At 51.9% G+C, this 15112-nt stretch overlaps 1 protein-coding gene across 1 annotated transcript in view; it reads left to right on the top strand.

Moving 5' to 3' along the window:
- The window catches only part of MYO9B (myosin IXB), a 129778-nt gene that overhangs the window by 63057 nt on the left and 51609 nt on the right, over positions 1 to 15112 (top strand). Inside the window, exons 3-9 of the mRNA XM_032268719.1 lie at positions 2111 to 2205; positions 4890 to 4952; positions 6755 to 6854; positions 7096 to 7196; positions 8944 to 9073; positions 11506 to 11595; positions 14506 to 14622. Of these exons, the coding sequence (XP_032124610.1) occupies positions 2111 to 2205; positions 4890 to 4952; positions 6755 to 6854; positions 7096 to 7196; positions 8944 to 9073; positions 11506 to 11595; positions 14506 to 14622 (696 nt within the window). The remainder of the gene's footprint in view (positions 1 to 2110; positions 2206 to 4889; positions 4953 to 6754; positions 6855 to 7095; positions 7197 to 8943; positions 9074 to 11505; positions 11596 to 14505; positions 14623 to 15112) is intronic.

Raw genomic sequence — 15112 nt, 5'->3', positions numbered from 1 at the left:
CAAAAAAAAAAAAAAAAACTGTGGAGGACACAGACATAAAGTCCATGACAGCCAGTATGCATCCCCCCTGTGGAATGAGGCCTTCAGGAAGACCCCATTATTCTGTGTCTTCATGTCTCCAGTTTCTGCCTCCCCTGCGTACTTGGCCACCACCTCCCCCATCTCCTACAGTGGGACCTTGGCAATGGCCTTGACACTCCCTTCCCACTGTGGCCTCACTCCCTCCTCTCCTCCCTGGGCGTCCCAGCCTCTCAAACGGGAACATCACCCCTGCCAAACTTTCCACGTTTGACTCCAGGGCGTGCCCCCCGCCCCTGTGCCCTTCCCCTGCGAGGTCACCTCTTCCCCCAAACCCAGCAGTCACAAGGGCTTGGATGGTAGAACACCAGGCCCCAGGATCAGCTCTGCCTCCTCGCTCTCATCTGCCAGGCCTTGCAGCCTGCATCCTGCTGGCCTCACCCCACCTTCTTTCTCCCTAAAAAAAAGAGCCCCCCCGACCACCTCTTCCAGCTTCTCTGTCCTGCCCCAGGCACCATCCCTGCCTCAAGTTCCCCCAGGGCTCCATCTTAACCCCTCTGGAGCAGTAAGTCCCTCATGAGAAGGAAGCACCCCAGGAAGTTGGACAGGGAGTGGATGTCCGCCATCTTCATGCAGGTGATGGTTGTATGGAAACCCCACAGGGCACGCCTGCATACTGCCTGCACTGCACACTTCCCTGTGTGTGTGGACTCCTCAGTACAGGGCAAAAAGATGGCCCTGTGAAAAAGGGATGAAACATTGACTACAGGCGAGCCATTGTGCCTGTCATCACAGATCTTTGGGAGTCCAGGGCAGGAGGATCACTAGAGGCCAGGAGTTTAAGACCACCCTAGACAACGTAGGGACATGCTGTCTCTACAAAAAATTTAAAATATTAGCCAATGGTGGCGTGCACCTGTGGTCCCAGCTGCTTGGGAGGCTGAGGCAGGAGGATTACTTGAGCCCAGGAGGTTGAGGCTTGCAGTGAGCTATGATTGCACCATTGCACTCCAGCCTAAGGGACAGAGCAAGACCCTGCCTCTTAAAAAGAAAAAAGCAGCAGCAGCCAGACACAAGTCTGGGCATGCTGGTCTGGTACATGCCTGTGGTTGCAGCCACTCGGGGTGCTGAGGTGGGAGGATCTCTTGAGCACAGGAGACAGAGGTTGCAGTGAGCTGAGATCACACCACTGCACTTCAGCCTGGGCAGCAGAGCAAGACCCCATCTCAAAAATAATGTAAAATTTAAAAGTAAAAAAATAAAGTGTATTTAGACCGCAAATAAATAAATAAAATGACGTTTTTGCAAATTATGTCACAGTCTGGAAAATATTAACTAATAAGATAAATCAAGGCCAGGCACAATGGCTCATGCCTGTAATTCCAGCATTTTGGGAGACTGAGGTGGGTGGATCATTTGAGCTCAGGAGTTCCATACCAGCCTGGCAACATGGCAAAACCCCATCTCTAAAAAAAATTAGGCAGGCGTGGTGGTGCACGCCTCCAGTCCCAGCTACACGGGAAGCTGAGGTGGGAGGATTGCTTCAGCCCAAGAGGCAGAGGTTGCAGTGAGCCAAGATCACACCACTGCACTCCAGCCCGGGTGATGTTGTGTGACTCTGTCTCAAGAAAAAGAAAATGGGCTACCCTCTGCGTACTGGGTAGCGTTGCTTTGCAGGAACAGTTAAAGAAAAAACAGAGACCGGGCACAGCGGCTCATGCGCTTTGGGAGGCTGAGGCAGGCAGATTGCCTGAGCTCAGGAGTTCGAGACCAACCTGGACGACATGGTGAAACCCCATATCTACTAAAATAGCTTGGTAGTGCATGTCTGTAGTCCCAGCTACCCAGGAAGCTGAGGCATGAGAATTGCTTGAACCCGCGAGGCAGAGGTTGCAGTGAGCTGATATCGCAACACTGCACTCCAGCCCAGGTGACCGAGTGAGACTATGGCCAAAGGAAAAAAAAAAAGAAAAAATAGATAAATTGAAAAATTCAAAATAAAAGTAAAAGTAAAAGCACAGTATAAAATGAGAGGGAAAAAAAAGAAATTCCATCGTCACGATCTGAAAAGCTGCTTTTGATTCCCTTGCAGGCTTTTGGAAACGCCAAGACGGCCCACAACAACAACTCCAGCCGGTTTGGGAAATTCATCCAAGTCAGCTACCTAGAGAGTGGCATCGTGAGAGGGTGAGTCGCTGTCCCTTATGTCCCCACTGGTGGGTGTGATGGTGCGTGCCTGTAGTCTCAACTACTTGGGAGGCTGAGGCAGGAGAATTGCTTGAACCCAGGAGGCAGAGGTTGCGGTGAGCCGAGATCACGCCATTGCACTGCAGCCTGGACAACAAGGGTGAAACTCGGTCTCAAAAAAAAAAAGAAAATGATTGGGGAAGGGAAGGAGCCATCATTGGTCAGGCGACGTTTCAGTACCGACACCCATTGCTGGCTTGCCATCCTGCCACCGTGGGGCCACATCCTCTGCCAGACCCTCAGAAGCAGCCCAGGGAATCAGCCACAGGCTGAGATTGAAACATGAGTCTCCTTCTAGAACCAGACACAGCCTCCCTCCCCAGGAATGCAGACTACAGGAAGGTGCCGAAACTGAATGGTTACTAGCCCAGGGAAGGAATAGAAGGAAAAGCTTTTTCTCTTATTTGAAAGAAGAGAGGCCCCAGGCCAGGCCATCCAAACCCACCTGTGCATGTTGTGTGTCCCCGTGTAAGCCAGCAGATGAAAGACTGCTGTCCTGGGCCAGGCATGGTGGCTCATGCCTATAATCCCAGCATTTCAGGAGACTGAGGCAGGTAGATCTCTTGAGCCCAGGAGTTCAAGACCAGCCTGCCCAATGTGGTGAAACCCCATCTCTACTAAAATTACATTAGCTGGGCGTGGTGGTGCATGCCTGTAATCCCAGCTACTTAGGAGGCTGAGGCAGGAAAGCTGCTTAAACCCAGGGGGCGGAGGTTGCAGTGAGCCGAGATTGTGCCACTGCACTCCAGCATGGACAATAGAGTGAGACTCTGTCTCAAAAAAAAAAAAAAAAAAAAAAAAAAGCCTGCTGTCCTGGAGACAGGCAGGTGGCATTCAGCAGGCCCTGGATTGGGTCCCTTGTGCTGCCCCCTGGCTCTGCCACCCCTTGGGTACCAGCCATGTCTCCTGCATGATAGGATGGGCTCAGATGAGACTGATCTGGAGGCCCCAGTGAGCTCACACATCTGGTGATGGCGGACCCCCATGATAGACCGGCCCCACCAGACTCAGCCAGCCCCAGCTGGTGTGAAAGGATCCCACCAGGCCACCCCCTTCCCATGGGCCCCTGGGCAGCACAGTCTCTCCAAGCCTCGGTTCCTTGTCCACTCCTCAGGAGCCACCATGCTGGCCTCAGCACCTGCCCCAGCATGTAAGAGGAGTCCCTGAGAAATACATAAAACGATGCCTACAACATGTATGTCCTCAAAAAACCATTCACTGCCACTGCTTTTAGCATTGAGAAATATTTGGGGCTGCAGAGACACCCTAGTCCCCTGCACTGGCACCCTTAGACTCAATGTCCCACATGATGCCACGTGCCTTCCGAGGGGCCTCTGAAAACTTAACTTGGAGGAAACACCTTAACTGCTTGGCGTAATGAAAACAGCCGGGAGCAGTTGTTCATGCCTGTAGTCCCAGCACTTTGGGAGGCCGAGGTGGGCAGATCGTGAGTCAAGATGTAGAGACCAGCCTGGCCAGCACAGTGAAACCCCATCTCTACTAAAAATACAAAAAGTAGCCGGGCTTGTTGGCATGCACCTGTAGTCCCAGTTACTTGGGAGGCTGAGGCAGAAGAATTGCTTGAACCTGGAAGGCGGAGGTTGCAGTGAGCCGAGATCATGCCAGTGCACGCCAGCCTGGGTGACAAGAGAGCAGAACTCCATCTCAAAAAAAAAGAAAATGATCAGTAAACAGCAGAACACCAGACCATATAGATACAACCAAGTATTGATGGGCGTCACAGACCCCTGTGATTTCTGTAAAAAAAATTGAAGCCCCAGATCCAGAGAAGGTACCTGCAGATCAGAACCAGCAAAGGACTTGCGTCTAGAATATAGAAAGAGCATTTACAGCTCAATAATAGTACCAAGACCCCAGTAAGAAAACCACAAAAGACGTCAATGGGTACTTCATCAGAGAAGAGCTATGAATGACCAGTAAGCACGTGAGCAGATGTTCAGCGTCATCAGTCACCAGGGAAGTGCAAATCCAAACCACAATGACAGGCCAGATGCATGGCTCACGCCTATAATCCCAACACTTCAGGAGACAGAGGCAGGCAGGTCACTTGACGCCAGGAATTACAGACCAGCCTGGGCAACATGATGAAACCCCATCTCTACAAAAACTAAAAAAATTAGCCTGTAGTCCCAGCTACTCGGGAGGCTGAGGTGGGAGCATCACTTGAGCCTGGGAGGTCGAGGCTTCACTGAGTTATAATCGTGCCACTACACTCCAGCCTGCACAACAGAGTGAGACCCTGTCTTAAAACCAATGCCGGGTGCAGTGGCTCACACCTGTAATTCCAGCACTTTGGGAAGCTGAGGCAGGTGGATCACCTGAGGTCAGGATTTCGATACCAACCTGACCAACATAAAGAAATCCCATCCCTACTAAAAATACAAAATTAGCCAGGCATGATGGCACATGCCTGTAATCCCAGCTACTCAGGAGGCTGAAGCAGGAGAGTCGCTTAAACCCAAGAGGCGGAGGTTGCAGTGAGCAGAAACCGTGCCATTGCACTCCAGCCTGGACAACAGAGCAAGATTCCATCTCAAAAAAAAAATAATAACACAATACTACAACTTAACATTTTATTCTTTCTCCTTTTCTCTTAATGACAGAGCTGTTGTCGAAAAATATCTGCTTGAAAAGTCTCGCCTGGTATCTCAGGAGAAGGACGAGAGGTAGGAGAACGTTTCCTCAGGGATCTCTGAATGCCATGTCACGTCTGTGTTTCCTCTTACAGAGGAGGGAAGCAACAGAAATGTCCTGAGCTCAGAGGAACTTTGCAGGAGGCCATGGAGGCTCTCACAGGAGCGGGCCTGCCCATCCGTCTTCTCCCCAGATCTGCCCCGGTGGCCTCACACTTTGTCCTCATACCTCCCAAGCCACCTTTGTGTGCCTCCCCGGAGGTTTTGTCCCCAGTAGGTGCTCAGATGTCTGCACAATGTATAGTTAGATTGGAAACTTTTCTCAGGCATGGTGGCCTACACCTGTGCCTATCATCCCAGCTATTGAGGAGGCCTAGGCAGACAGGATCACCTGAGCCCAGGAGGTTGAGGCTGCAGCAAGCTAGACGCTACGCTTCAGCCTGGGCAATAGGGCGAGTCCTTCTCTCTTTATTTTTGTTTGTTTGGTTGGTTGGGCTTTTTGTTTTTGTTTTGTGTCAGAGTCTTGATCCCAGCTCACTGCAATCCCCGCCTCCTGGGTTCAAGCGATTCTCGTGCCTTAACCTCCCGAGCAGCTGGGATTACATGCGTACGCCACCGTGCCCGGATAGAGTCTTGACTCTTTAAGAAAAAAAAAACAACAGGCCTGGAGCAGTGACTCATGCCTATAATCCCAGCACTTTGGGAGGCCTAGGCGGGAGGATCACATGAACCCAGGAGTTCAAGACCACCCTGGGCAACATGGTGAAACCCAATCTCTACAAAGAAGACCAAAAAAAATTAGCTGGGCATAGTGACAAACAACTGTAGTCCCAGCTACTCAGGAGGCTGAGCTGGGAGGATCACTTGAACCCAGGAGGTCAAGGCTGCAGTGAGCTGTGATCGCACCTCTGCACTCCAGCCTGAGCAACACAGCAAAACCCTTTCTTAAGGAAAAAAAAAAAAAAAAGATTAGAAACATTTCTGATTAGCTGGGCACCATGGCTCATGCCTGTAATCCCAGCACTTTGGGAGGCTGAGGCAGGCGGATCACGAGGTCAGGAGTTTGAGACCAGTCTGAACAACATGGTAAAACCTCGTCTCTACTAAAAATACAAAAAACTAGCTGGGTATGGTGGCTCACGCCTATAATCCCAGCTACCTGGGAGGCTGAAGCAGGATAATCACTTGAACCCAGGAGGTGGAAGTTGTGTGAGCCAAAATCGCACCATTGCACTCCAGCCTGGGCAAGGGAGCAAGACTCCATTTCAAAAAGAAGTTGGGGGGTGGGGGGTGCGGGCGCAGTGGCTCATGCCTGTAATCCCGGCACTTTCAGAGGCCAAGGTGGGCAGATCACGAGGTCAGGTGTTCAAGACCAGCCTGCCCGACATAGTGAAACCCCATCTCTACTAAAATACAAAAATGAGCTGGGTATGGTGGTGAGCGCCTGTAATCCTGGCTTCTCAGGAGGCTGAGGCAGGAGAATCACTTGAACTTGAACCCCAAAGGCAGAGGTTGCAGTGAACCGAGATCGCCCCACTGCACTCCAGCCTGGGCAATAGAGTAAGACTCCGTCTCAAAAAAAAAAAGAAAAAAGAAACGTTTCTGATTGACAAATAAGTGAGATGGACACCTACCCGCCTCCAATCCTCCAGAAACCTATTCGCTCAAGACATTTATTTGTTTTGTTTTTTTAAGACATAGTAAGAAGTGACTTACTGTTTTAAGTTTGTGCATATTTGAGGTGTGTTCTCCAAAGCCGTGTTACTAGCGGTTTGCAGAGCAGCTATTGCTTGGCCTCCAAGAACGACTGTTTTCCTCCCAATTTTGACCTGCAGGAACTACCACGTGTTTTATTATTTGTTACTTGGGGTCAGTGAGGAAGAACGCCGAGAATTTCAGCTTAAGCAGCCTGAAGATTATTTCTACCTCAACCAGGTAAACAGCCTCGAGCCCCAGCCACAAATGGCACCTCTGTTCCCGGCCTCAAGCTGTTTATGCACAGCCGGGAAGTCAGAGGCAGCCTGCCCTGGCCCCCAAACCCACTCCCAGAAGGCAGCATTAAAAGAACCCATTCATTCCCCTGGTCCTGGGGCCCTGCCCCGCCAGCTCCAGCCAAAATCACTCTGGCACGCCACCCTCACCAGCGCAGGAATGCCCTGACGCCTTTGTTTTCCAGCATAACTTGAAGATTGAAGATGGGGAGGACCTGAAGCATGACTTTGAGAGGCTCAAGCAGGCCATGGAGATGGTGGGCTTCCTCCCCGCCACCAAGAAGCAGTAAGTATGTGGCCCCTGGCCCGTCCCCCCAAGCCTACAGGGAGCATGCGTGGCCCTTGCCAGTCACTCTGTAGTACAATCCACAACCCAGTGAAAACGGGCAGGCAGTGTCCTGAACAGAGCTGCCCTACAGAATGTGGCCCCATAGCAGTGAGCACATGAGAAGGGCCTCAAGCCATTGGTCATTAGGTGATGCCAATTAAAGGTAACGTGAACATTCTTTTTTTTTTTTTTTTTTTTTTTTTTTTTGGGACGGAGTTTCGCTCTTGTTACCCAGGCTGGAGTGCAATGGCGTGATCTCGGCTCACCGCAACCTCCGCCTCCTGGGTTCAGGCAATTCTCCTGCCTCAGCCTCCTGAGTAGCTGGGACTACAGGCACGCGCCACCATGCCCAGCTAATTTTTTGTATTTTTAGTAGAGACGGGGTTTCACCATGTTGACCAGGATGGTCTTGATCTCTTGACCTCGTGATCCACCCGCCTCGGCCTCCCAAAGTGCCGGGATTACAGGCGTGAGCCACCGAGCCCGGCCGACGTGAACATTCTTAACTCTGCCGAACTGTACCCTTAAAAATGGTTTGCCAGCCGGGCGTGGTGGCTCATGCCTGTAATCCCAGCACTTTGGGAGGCTGAGGCGGGAGGATCATCTGAGGTCGGGAGTTCAAGACCAGCCTGACCAACATAGAGAAACCCCATCACTAGTGAAAATACAATTTAGCCGGGCATGATGGTGCACGCCTGTAATCCCAGCTACGCAGGAGGCTGAGGCACAAGAATCCCTTGAACCTAGAAGGCGGAGGCCACAGTGCCACTGAACTTCAGCCTGGGTGACAGAGTGACACTGTCTCAAAAATAAATAAATAAAAAGACGGCACCTCTGAATAGCCAATGGACTCTAGCCTGGACAACATAGCCAGCGACTGGCCAGACACAAGTACCTACAGTTTCATTCCCATCAAGTTCATAGGCAGCATTACATGTCAAGACCATGCTTCCTCTGGGCTTGGGGGGCTCCAGGATCCAGGACCTGGAATGTTCTATTTCTTGGTCTGGGGGCTAGAGGGATCTGTACACTTTTTTCTTTTTTGAGACACAGTTTCACTAGCCAGGTATGGTGGTGCAAACCTGTAGTCCCAGCTGCCCGGGAGGCTGAGGTAGGAGGATCACCTGAGCCCAGGGAGGTTGAGGCTGCAGTGAGCTGTGATCGTGCCACTGCACTCCAGCCTGGGTGACAGAGTGAGACTCTGTTTCAAAAAAAAAAAAGAAAATAGCTATCTAGCCAGGTGCGGTGGTTCAGGCCTATAATCCCAGCTATTCAGGAGGCCAAGGCAGGAGGATCACCTGAGGCCAGGAGTTTGAGACCAGCCTGGGCAACACAGCAAGACCCCGTCCCTTTAAAAATATGTTTTTAAATGAGCTAAGTGTAGTAGCCTGTAGTCCCAACTACTTAGGAGGCTGAGGCAGTAGAATCACTTGAGCCCAGGAGTTAGAGGTTACGGTGAGCTGTGATTGTGTCACTGTACTCCAACCTGGGCGACAGAGCCAGACCCAGTCTCAAAAAAAAGAGAACTGTCTGCAAAGTCACATTCCAGAGAGGCAGTCCTCAAGAGAGGCCTTAGACACCTTTCCACCTTCATGCGCTCCTACCAGAATCAGCTGGCCGTATGGATTCGGCCCAGTTCCCTGGAAGTGTCTGCTGTCTTAGGAATGTAGAAGCTGCCCAAATGTGAGTGCCTTTTCCTTCCCAGGATTTTTGCTGTCCTCTCGGCCATCCTGTACCTGGGCAACGTCACTTACAAGAAGAGAGCCACAGGCCGAGAGGAAGGGTTGGAGGTCGGGCCGCCCGAGGTGCTGGACACCCTGTCCCAGCTTCTGAAGGTACCGTTTGCCACCTCTGTCCCTCCTCAGGCTGACTCTCAATATGCCTCTGGGTACCTCTCAATATGAGGGATGACACCCAGAACTTCCTACATTGGCTGAGGTTTCATCAGCCAGGTCCTCACGTCCCACGCTATCATCTCCACCGTGTTCCTTCCTCATTTCTGACAAACTCTGTGGACAGGGCACCTCCTCCTCCCACCCTCAAGTGAAAGCCTCTTTAAAACTACAGCAGGCCGGGCGTGGTGACACGCCTGTAATCCCAGCACTTTGGGAGGCTGAGGCGGGCAGATCACCTGAGGTCAGGAGTTTGAGACCAGACTGGCCAACGTGGTGAAACCCCGTCTGTACTAAAAATACAAAAAGCAATTAGCCAGGTGTGGTGGTGCGCGCCTATAGGCCCAGCTACTCAGGAAGCTGAGGCGTGAGAATTGCTTGAACCTGGGAGGCGGAGGCTGCAGTGAGCCAAGATCTCACCACTGCGCTCCAGCCTGGGTGACAGAGCAAGACTCTGTCTCAAAAAAACTACAGCTTGGGGCTGGGTGCAGTGGCTCATCCTTGAAATCCCAGCTACTTGGGAGACTGAGGCAGGAGGATCGCTTGAGGCTAGGAGTTCCAGACTAGCCTGGACAGCATAGTATCTGTTGATCTCTACAAAAAAATTTAAAAATCAGGCAGCTGTTGGTGGTGTGCTCCTGTAATCCCAGCCACACAGGAGGCCAAGGCAGGAAGATTGCTAGAGCCCAGGAGTTCATTGCTGCCGTGAGCTCTGATCATGCCACTGCACTGCAGCCTGAGTGACAGAGCAAGGCCCTGTCCCTCAAAAAACAAAAAATTCCAGTTTGATCAGTGAAGTCATTTTCTCTTGGACCTGCCGTCCCCTCCTCCACTGGTTCTCAGCCAAGGGCAGTTCTGCCCCCAGGACACACCAGGCAATGTCTGCTTGCCATACTCTGGGCTGCTCCTGGCATCTGCTAGGCAGAGGCCAGGGATGCTGCCCAACACCCTGCAGTGCACAGGACAGCCCCGCCATGGCAGAGAATTATCCAGCTCCAAGTACAAATGGCAGTGAGGCTGAGGAGCCCTGCCCTGGTCTTTTTTAATCCATTTATGCCTAGTGTTCCATTATTGGAACACTAAGCGTGTGGGAGTTACATCCTCTTGCTCAAGGTCCTCACCAAGGTCTGATTGCAAAAAGTCAAAAAAAATTGCAAACTCAGGCATAAATTAAGCATGCGTTCCACCTGTAGCTTTTCTTAAAGTAGGGTACAAGAGCCCCAGCTTTTGTTGAGTTCTTGGGGATATATGAGCATCTGCTGGGATATTTAGAGAAAGCCCCTGCTGGCCAGGTGCGGTGGCTCACACCTGTAATCCCAGCACCTTGGAAGGCCAAGGCGGGTGGATCACCTGAGGTTAGGAGTTCGAGCCCAGCCTGACCAATATGGAGAAACCCCGTTTCTACTAAAAATACAAAAATTAGCCAGGTGTGGTGGCACGCACGTGTAGTCTTATCTACTTGGGAGGCCAAGACAGGAAAATTGCTTGAACCCAGGAGGCGGTTGCAGTGAGCTGAGATCATGCCATTGCACTCCAGCCTGGTGACACAGCAAGACTGCATCAAAAAAAAAAAAAAAAGAGAGCGAAAGCCCCCACTCATCCCCCACTCTTGCTGCTGATGGGCAGAGACCGCCAGCTCAGAAAGGGAGCTTGGCAGTTGGGGGAGGGATGAGCGTGTTGGGCTGTCTGGCTAATGTCTAGCCCCAGCCCCTGTGCGACGGATGGGAACCACCAGCTCCAACACGCAAGGCAGTGAGTGCTGGTCACCAGGCGCCACCCGGACCCACAGCCTGCACTCACATGAGAACTGTGCATGCACACACCGGGGCCACAGAGCCTGAGCATCCAGCGAGCCTGTGCCATGTGGGAATTCTGAAACCTGCCAAGTGCAGAACAGCCCATCTCAGGCCGGGCGCGGTGGCTCACGCCGGTAATCCCAGCACTTTAGGGGGCCAAAGCGGGCAGATCACTTAAGGTCAGGAGTTCAAGACTAGCCTGACCAACATAGAGAAAGCCCATCTCTATTAAAAATATAAAAATTAGCCGGGTGTGGTGGTGCATGCCTGCTACTGGGGAGGCTGAGGCAGAAGAATCACTTGAACCTGGGAGGCGGAGGTTGCAGTGAGCCAAGATTATGCCACTGCACTCCAGCCTGGGTGATAGAGTGAGACTCCATCACCATCTCAAAAAAAAAATAACAAAACCCAGCACATCACAGGTGGGTGGGTGGGCCTCAGAGCTCACTTCCAGGCCTGGCTGCTGGGACTCCATCTCCTAGCTGACACAGGCTCCAGACCTTGCCTCATGACACCAGGACATGCCTTATAAGCCCTCCATCTCCCTTTTCCTTCTCCCCCTCCTTGATCTCCAAACAGGTGAAGCGGGAAATCTTGGTGGAGGTTCTAACCAAAAGAAAAACAGTGACCGTCAACGACAAGCTCATCCTTCCCTACAGCCTCAGCGAGGTGAGTGCTGCCCAGGCGCTCACGGGGTGCCTGACCCCGAAACACAAATGGGAGAGGTCCTTGGAAACAGCTGGCATGGGTGGGCTATTCCTGTCCCTGAAGCACTAGAATGGAACCCAGGCAGTGCCTGTGACTGTCACATGAGGCCAACTATGGCACAAGCCAGCCTGGGAGGCAAACCATGGCCCTCAGACCAGAACTTGAGCCACATGCAGTCATAGCTGTGTTTCTAGATGTCCTGTGTGCATGCTGGTTCTCACCAGCAATGGTTGGCCAGATCCGGCCCTCCACCTGGTTTTGCTAATAAAGTTTTATTGGCACATGGCCATACCCATTCATTTACATACCATCTAAACTGCTTTGGGGCTATAACAGCTAAACAGAGCAGTTGGGACAGAGAACATCAGGCCCCAAAGCCAAAATAATGACCCGTGGTCCCTTCCAGAAAAAAATTTGCCCATCCCTGGACTCTGGATCATGACACTGACTGCCCTTATGTAACTCCCAGCGTATGAGTCTTGATAAGACGCCTCCCTCTGGTCTTTGCCCTAGCCTGGATGTTTTCTCTGTGCTGTATTTCTCTTGCATTTTTCCATCTCAAGAGCAGAGTCACTTGCGGCTTGTTTAATAACAGGAAAGTACCTAGTCACGGGGCGGGGGGCCAGGGGGATTTTTAGCTTCTCACCCAATGGGAAGCTGCTATGGATTTCAGACAGGCACCGGGGACATTCTAAGCCCACACGGGTCCGGGGCACCACATGATGTTGCCAGGAAGTGGCTGCACAGCACCCAAGACCTGAGCAACACCGGTGCCCCCGAGAGGCTCCGTGCAGAGCCAGAAGCACCAGGCGGGAGCTGCGTTCTGTGTGGCTCCGTTTCCTTGACATCCAGGACATGCAAAACGAGGGGGACGTGTTCTGGGTCTTGTCTGCAGCTGAATACATCTGTCAGAGCTGAGGCCTGAATATGTAAAAAAAAGAAAAATAAAAAAGCCCATTTATTCTATATAGATTAGACCTTAAGAGACTTTTTTTTTTTTTTTTTTTTTTTTTTTTTTTTTTTTTTTTTTTTTTTGAGATAGGGTCTCACTCTTGCCCCGGCTGGAATGCAGTGGCACAACCTTGGCTCACTGCAACCTCCGTACCCCCCAAGTTCAGGTGACTGTCATGCCTCAGCCTCCCAAGTAGCTGGGATTACAGGTGTGCACTACCAGGCCTGGCTAATTTATTTTGTATTTTTATTTTATTTTGTCACAGAGTTTCACCCTTATTGCCCAGGCTGGAGTGCAATGGTGCGATCTCGGCTCACTGCAACTTCCACCTCCCAGGTTCAAGCAATTCTCCTGCCTCAGCCTTCCAAGTAGCTGGGATTACAGGCACACGCTGTCAAGCTGGGCTAATTTTGTATTTTTAGTAGAGACAGGATTTTACTATGTTGGTCAGGCTGGTCTCGAACTCCTGACCTCAGGTGATCCGCCTGCCTTAGCCTCCCAAAGTGCTGGGATTCCAGGAATGACTCACCATACCCAGCCTTTTTCTGTTTTTTTTTTTTTTTTTGGAGTAGAGATGGGGTTTCGCCATGTTGTCCAGGCTGATCTTGAACTCCTGACCTCAAGTGATCCACCCACCTTGACTCCCAGAGTACTGAGATTACAGGTGTCAGCCCCTGTGCCCAGTCACAAAAGAGCTTTGATGCACATGGTGACAGCCACGTGGCGCCCCCGGAAGAACAAGGGGCCTGCAGTTAGACCCCCCTTGCTGGTTCTACCGCAATTGCCCCATCCCCTCCCTGAGCCTGAGTTCCTCACTCAGCAGCAGTTTGGGTGGCTCTGAGAAGCGTGACAGTGTATGGAGAGGCCTCAGAGCCCGTCCAGGGGCCCCTGGGTCTGTTAATGCCCCAATGTGCAGGCACATCCTCTAGGACAGGGGGAAAGGTATGTGTCGGATGAGTCCAGTGTTGACAGAGGCCACCTTGGCTGGTTGCAGTGACTCACACCTGTAATCCCAACGCTTTGGGAGGCCAGGGCAGAAGAATTGCTTTAGCCCAAGAGTTTGAGACCAGGCTTAGCAAAATAGTGAGACCCCATCTCCACAATAAAATTAAAAATTAAGGCCGGATGCGGTGGCTCACGCCTGTAATCCCAACACTGTGGGAGGCCAAGGCAGGCGGATCACCTGAGGTCAGGAGCTCCAGATGAGCCTGGTCAACATGACAAAACTCCATCTCTACTAAAAATACAAAAATCAGTCAGGCGTGGTGGCACGCACCTGTAATCCCAGCTGCTCAGGAGACTGAGGCAGGAGAATCATTTGAACCTGGGAGGTGGAGGTTGCAGTGAGCCGGGATTGTGCCATTGCCCTCCAGCCTGGGCAACAAGAATGAAATTGCATCTCAAAAAAAGAAATATGAACCAGTTGTGTTGTGCAGCTGTGGCCCAGCTACACAGGAGGCTGAGGGAGGAAGATCGTTTGAACCCAGGAGGTGAAGTTTGCAGTGAGCCAAGATTGTGCCAGTGCACTCCAGCCTGGACGATAGAATGAGACCCTGTGTCCAAAAAAAAAAAAAAAAAATTCAAAAGGCCATCTTGGCTGGGCACGGTGGCTCATACCTGTAATGCCAGGACTTTGGGAAGCCAAAGCAGGCAGATCACCTGAGGTCAGAGTTTTAGACCAGCCTGGCCAACGTGGTAAAACTCCATCTTTAGTAAAAACAAAAATTAGCCAGGCATGGTGGTGCTCACCTGTAATCTCAGCTACTGGGGAGGCTGAGACAGGAGAATTGCTTGGACCCAGGAGGTGGATGTTCCAATGAGCCGAGATCACGTCATTGCACTCCAGCCTGGGCGACAGAGCAAGACCCCAGCACAGGCCCCGCTGTGCCAGAGGTGAGCCACCCCTTCTGTGTCCATAGGCCATCACCGCCCGCGACTCCATGGCCAAGTCCTTGTACAGTGCCCTGTTCGACTGGATTGTCCTGCGCATCAACCACGCACTCCTCAACAAGAAGGACGTGGAAGAGGCAGTCTCGGTGAGTGTCCCCATCTGCTCCCTTAAGCTAGGCCAGGGGAGGCCACGTCCTCAGCACCAGCATCCTTGGTAGATGACCTGGAACATCCGGAACCGAGGCATATGCAGTCAAGAGGCTGGTTCCTCCCACAGGCAGGCCGAGGAAACAGGATGGGCAACAAAATGCAAGGGACCCAGGGCAGCGTGAAAACACAGGGCCCAGCCAGGTGCGGTGGCTCACGCGTGTAATCCCAGAACTTCGGGAGGCCAAGGCGGGCGGATCATGAGGTTAGGAGTTCGAGACCAGCCTGGCCAACATGGTGAAACCCCGTGTCTACTAAAAATACAAAATTTAGCCAGGTGTGGTGGTACACGCCTGTAGTCCCAGCTACTTGGGAGGCTGAGGCAGGAGAATTGCTTGAACCTGGGAGGTGGAGGTTGCATGAGCCAAGATCACCCCACTGCACTCCAGCCTGGGCAACAGAGTAAGACTCCGTCTCAAAAAAAAAAAA

Source organism: Sapajus apella, unplaced genomic scaffold (assembly GCF_009761245.1).
Source record: "Sapajus apella isolate SASKATOON/1434 unplaced genomic scaffold, GSC_monkey_1.0 scaffold185, whole genome shotgun sequence".
Taxonomy (NCBI): Eukaryota; Metazoa; Chordata; class Mammalia; order Primates; family Cebidae; genus Sapajus; species Sapajus apella.
This window is presented reverse-complemented; position numbering and strand designations above follow the sequence as displayed.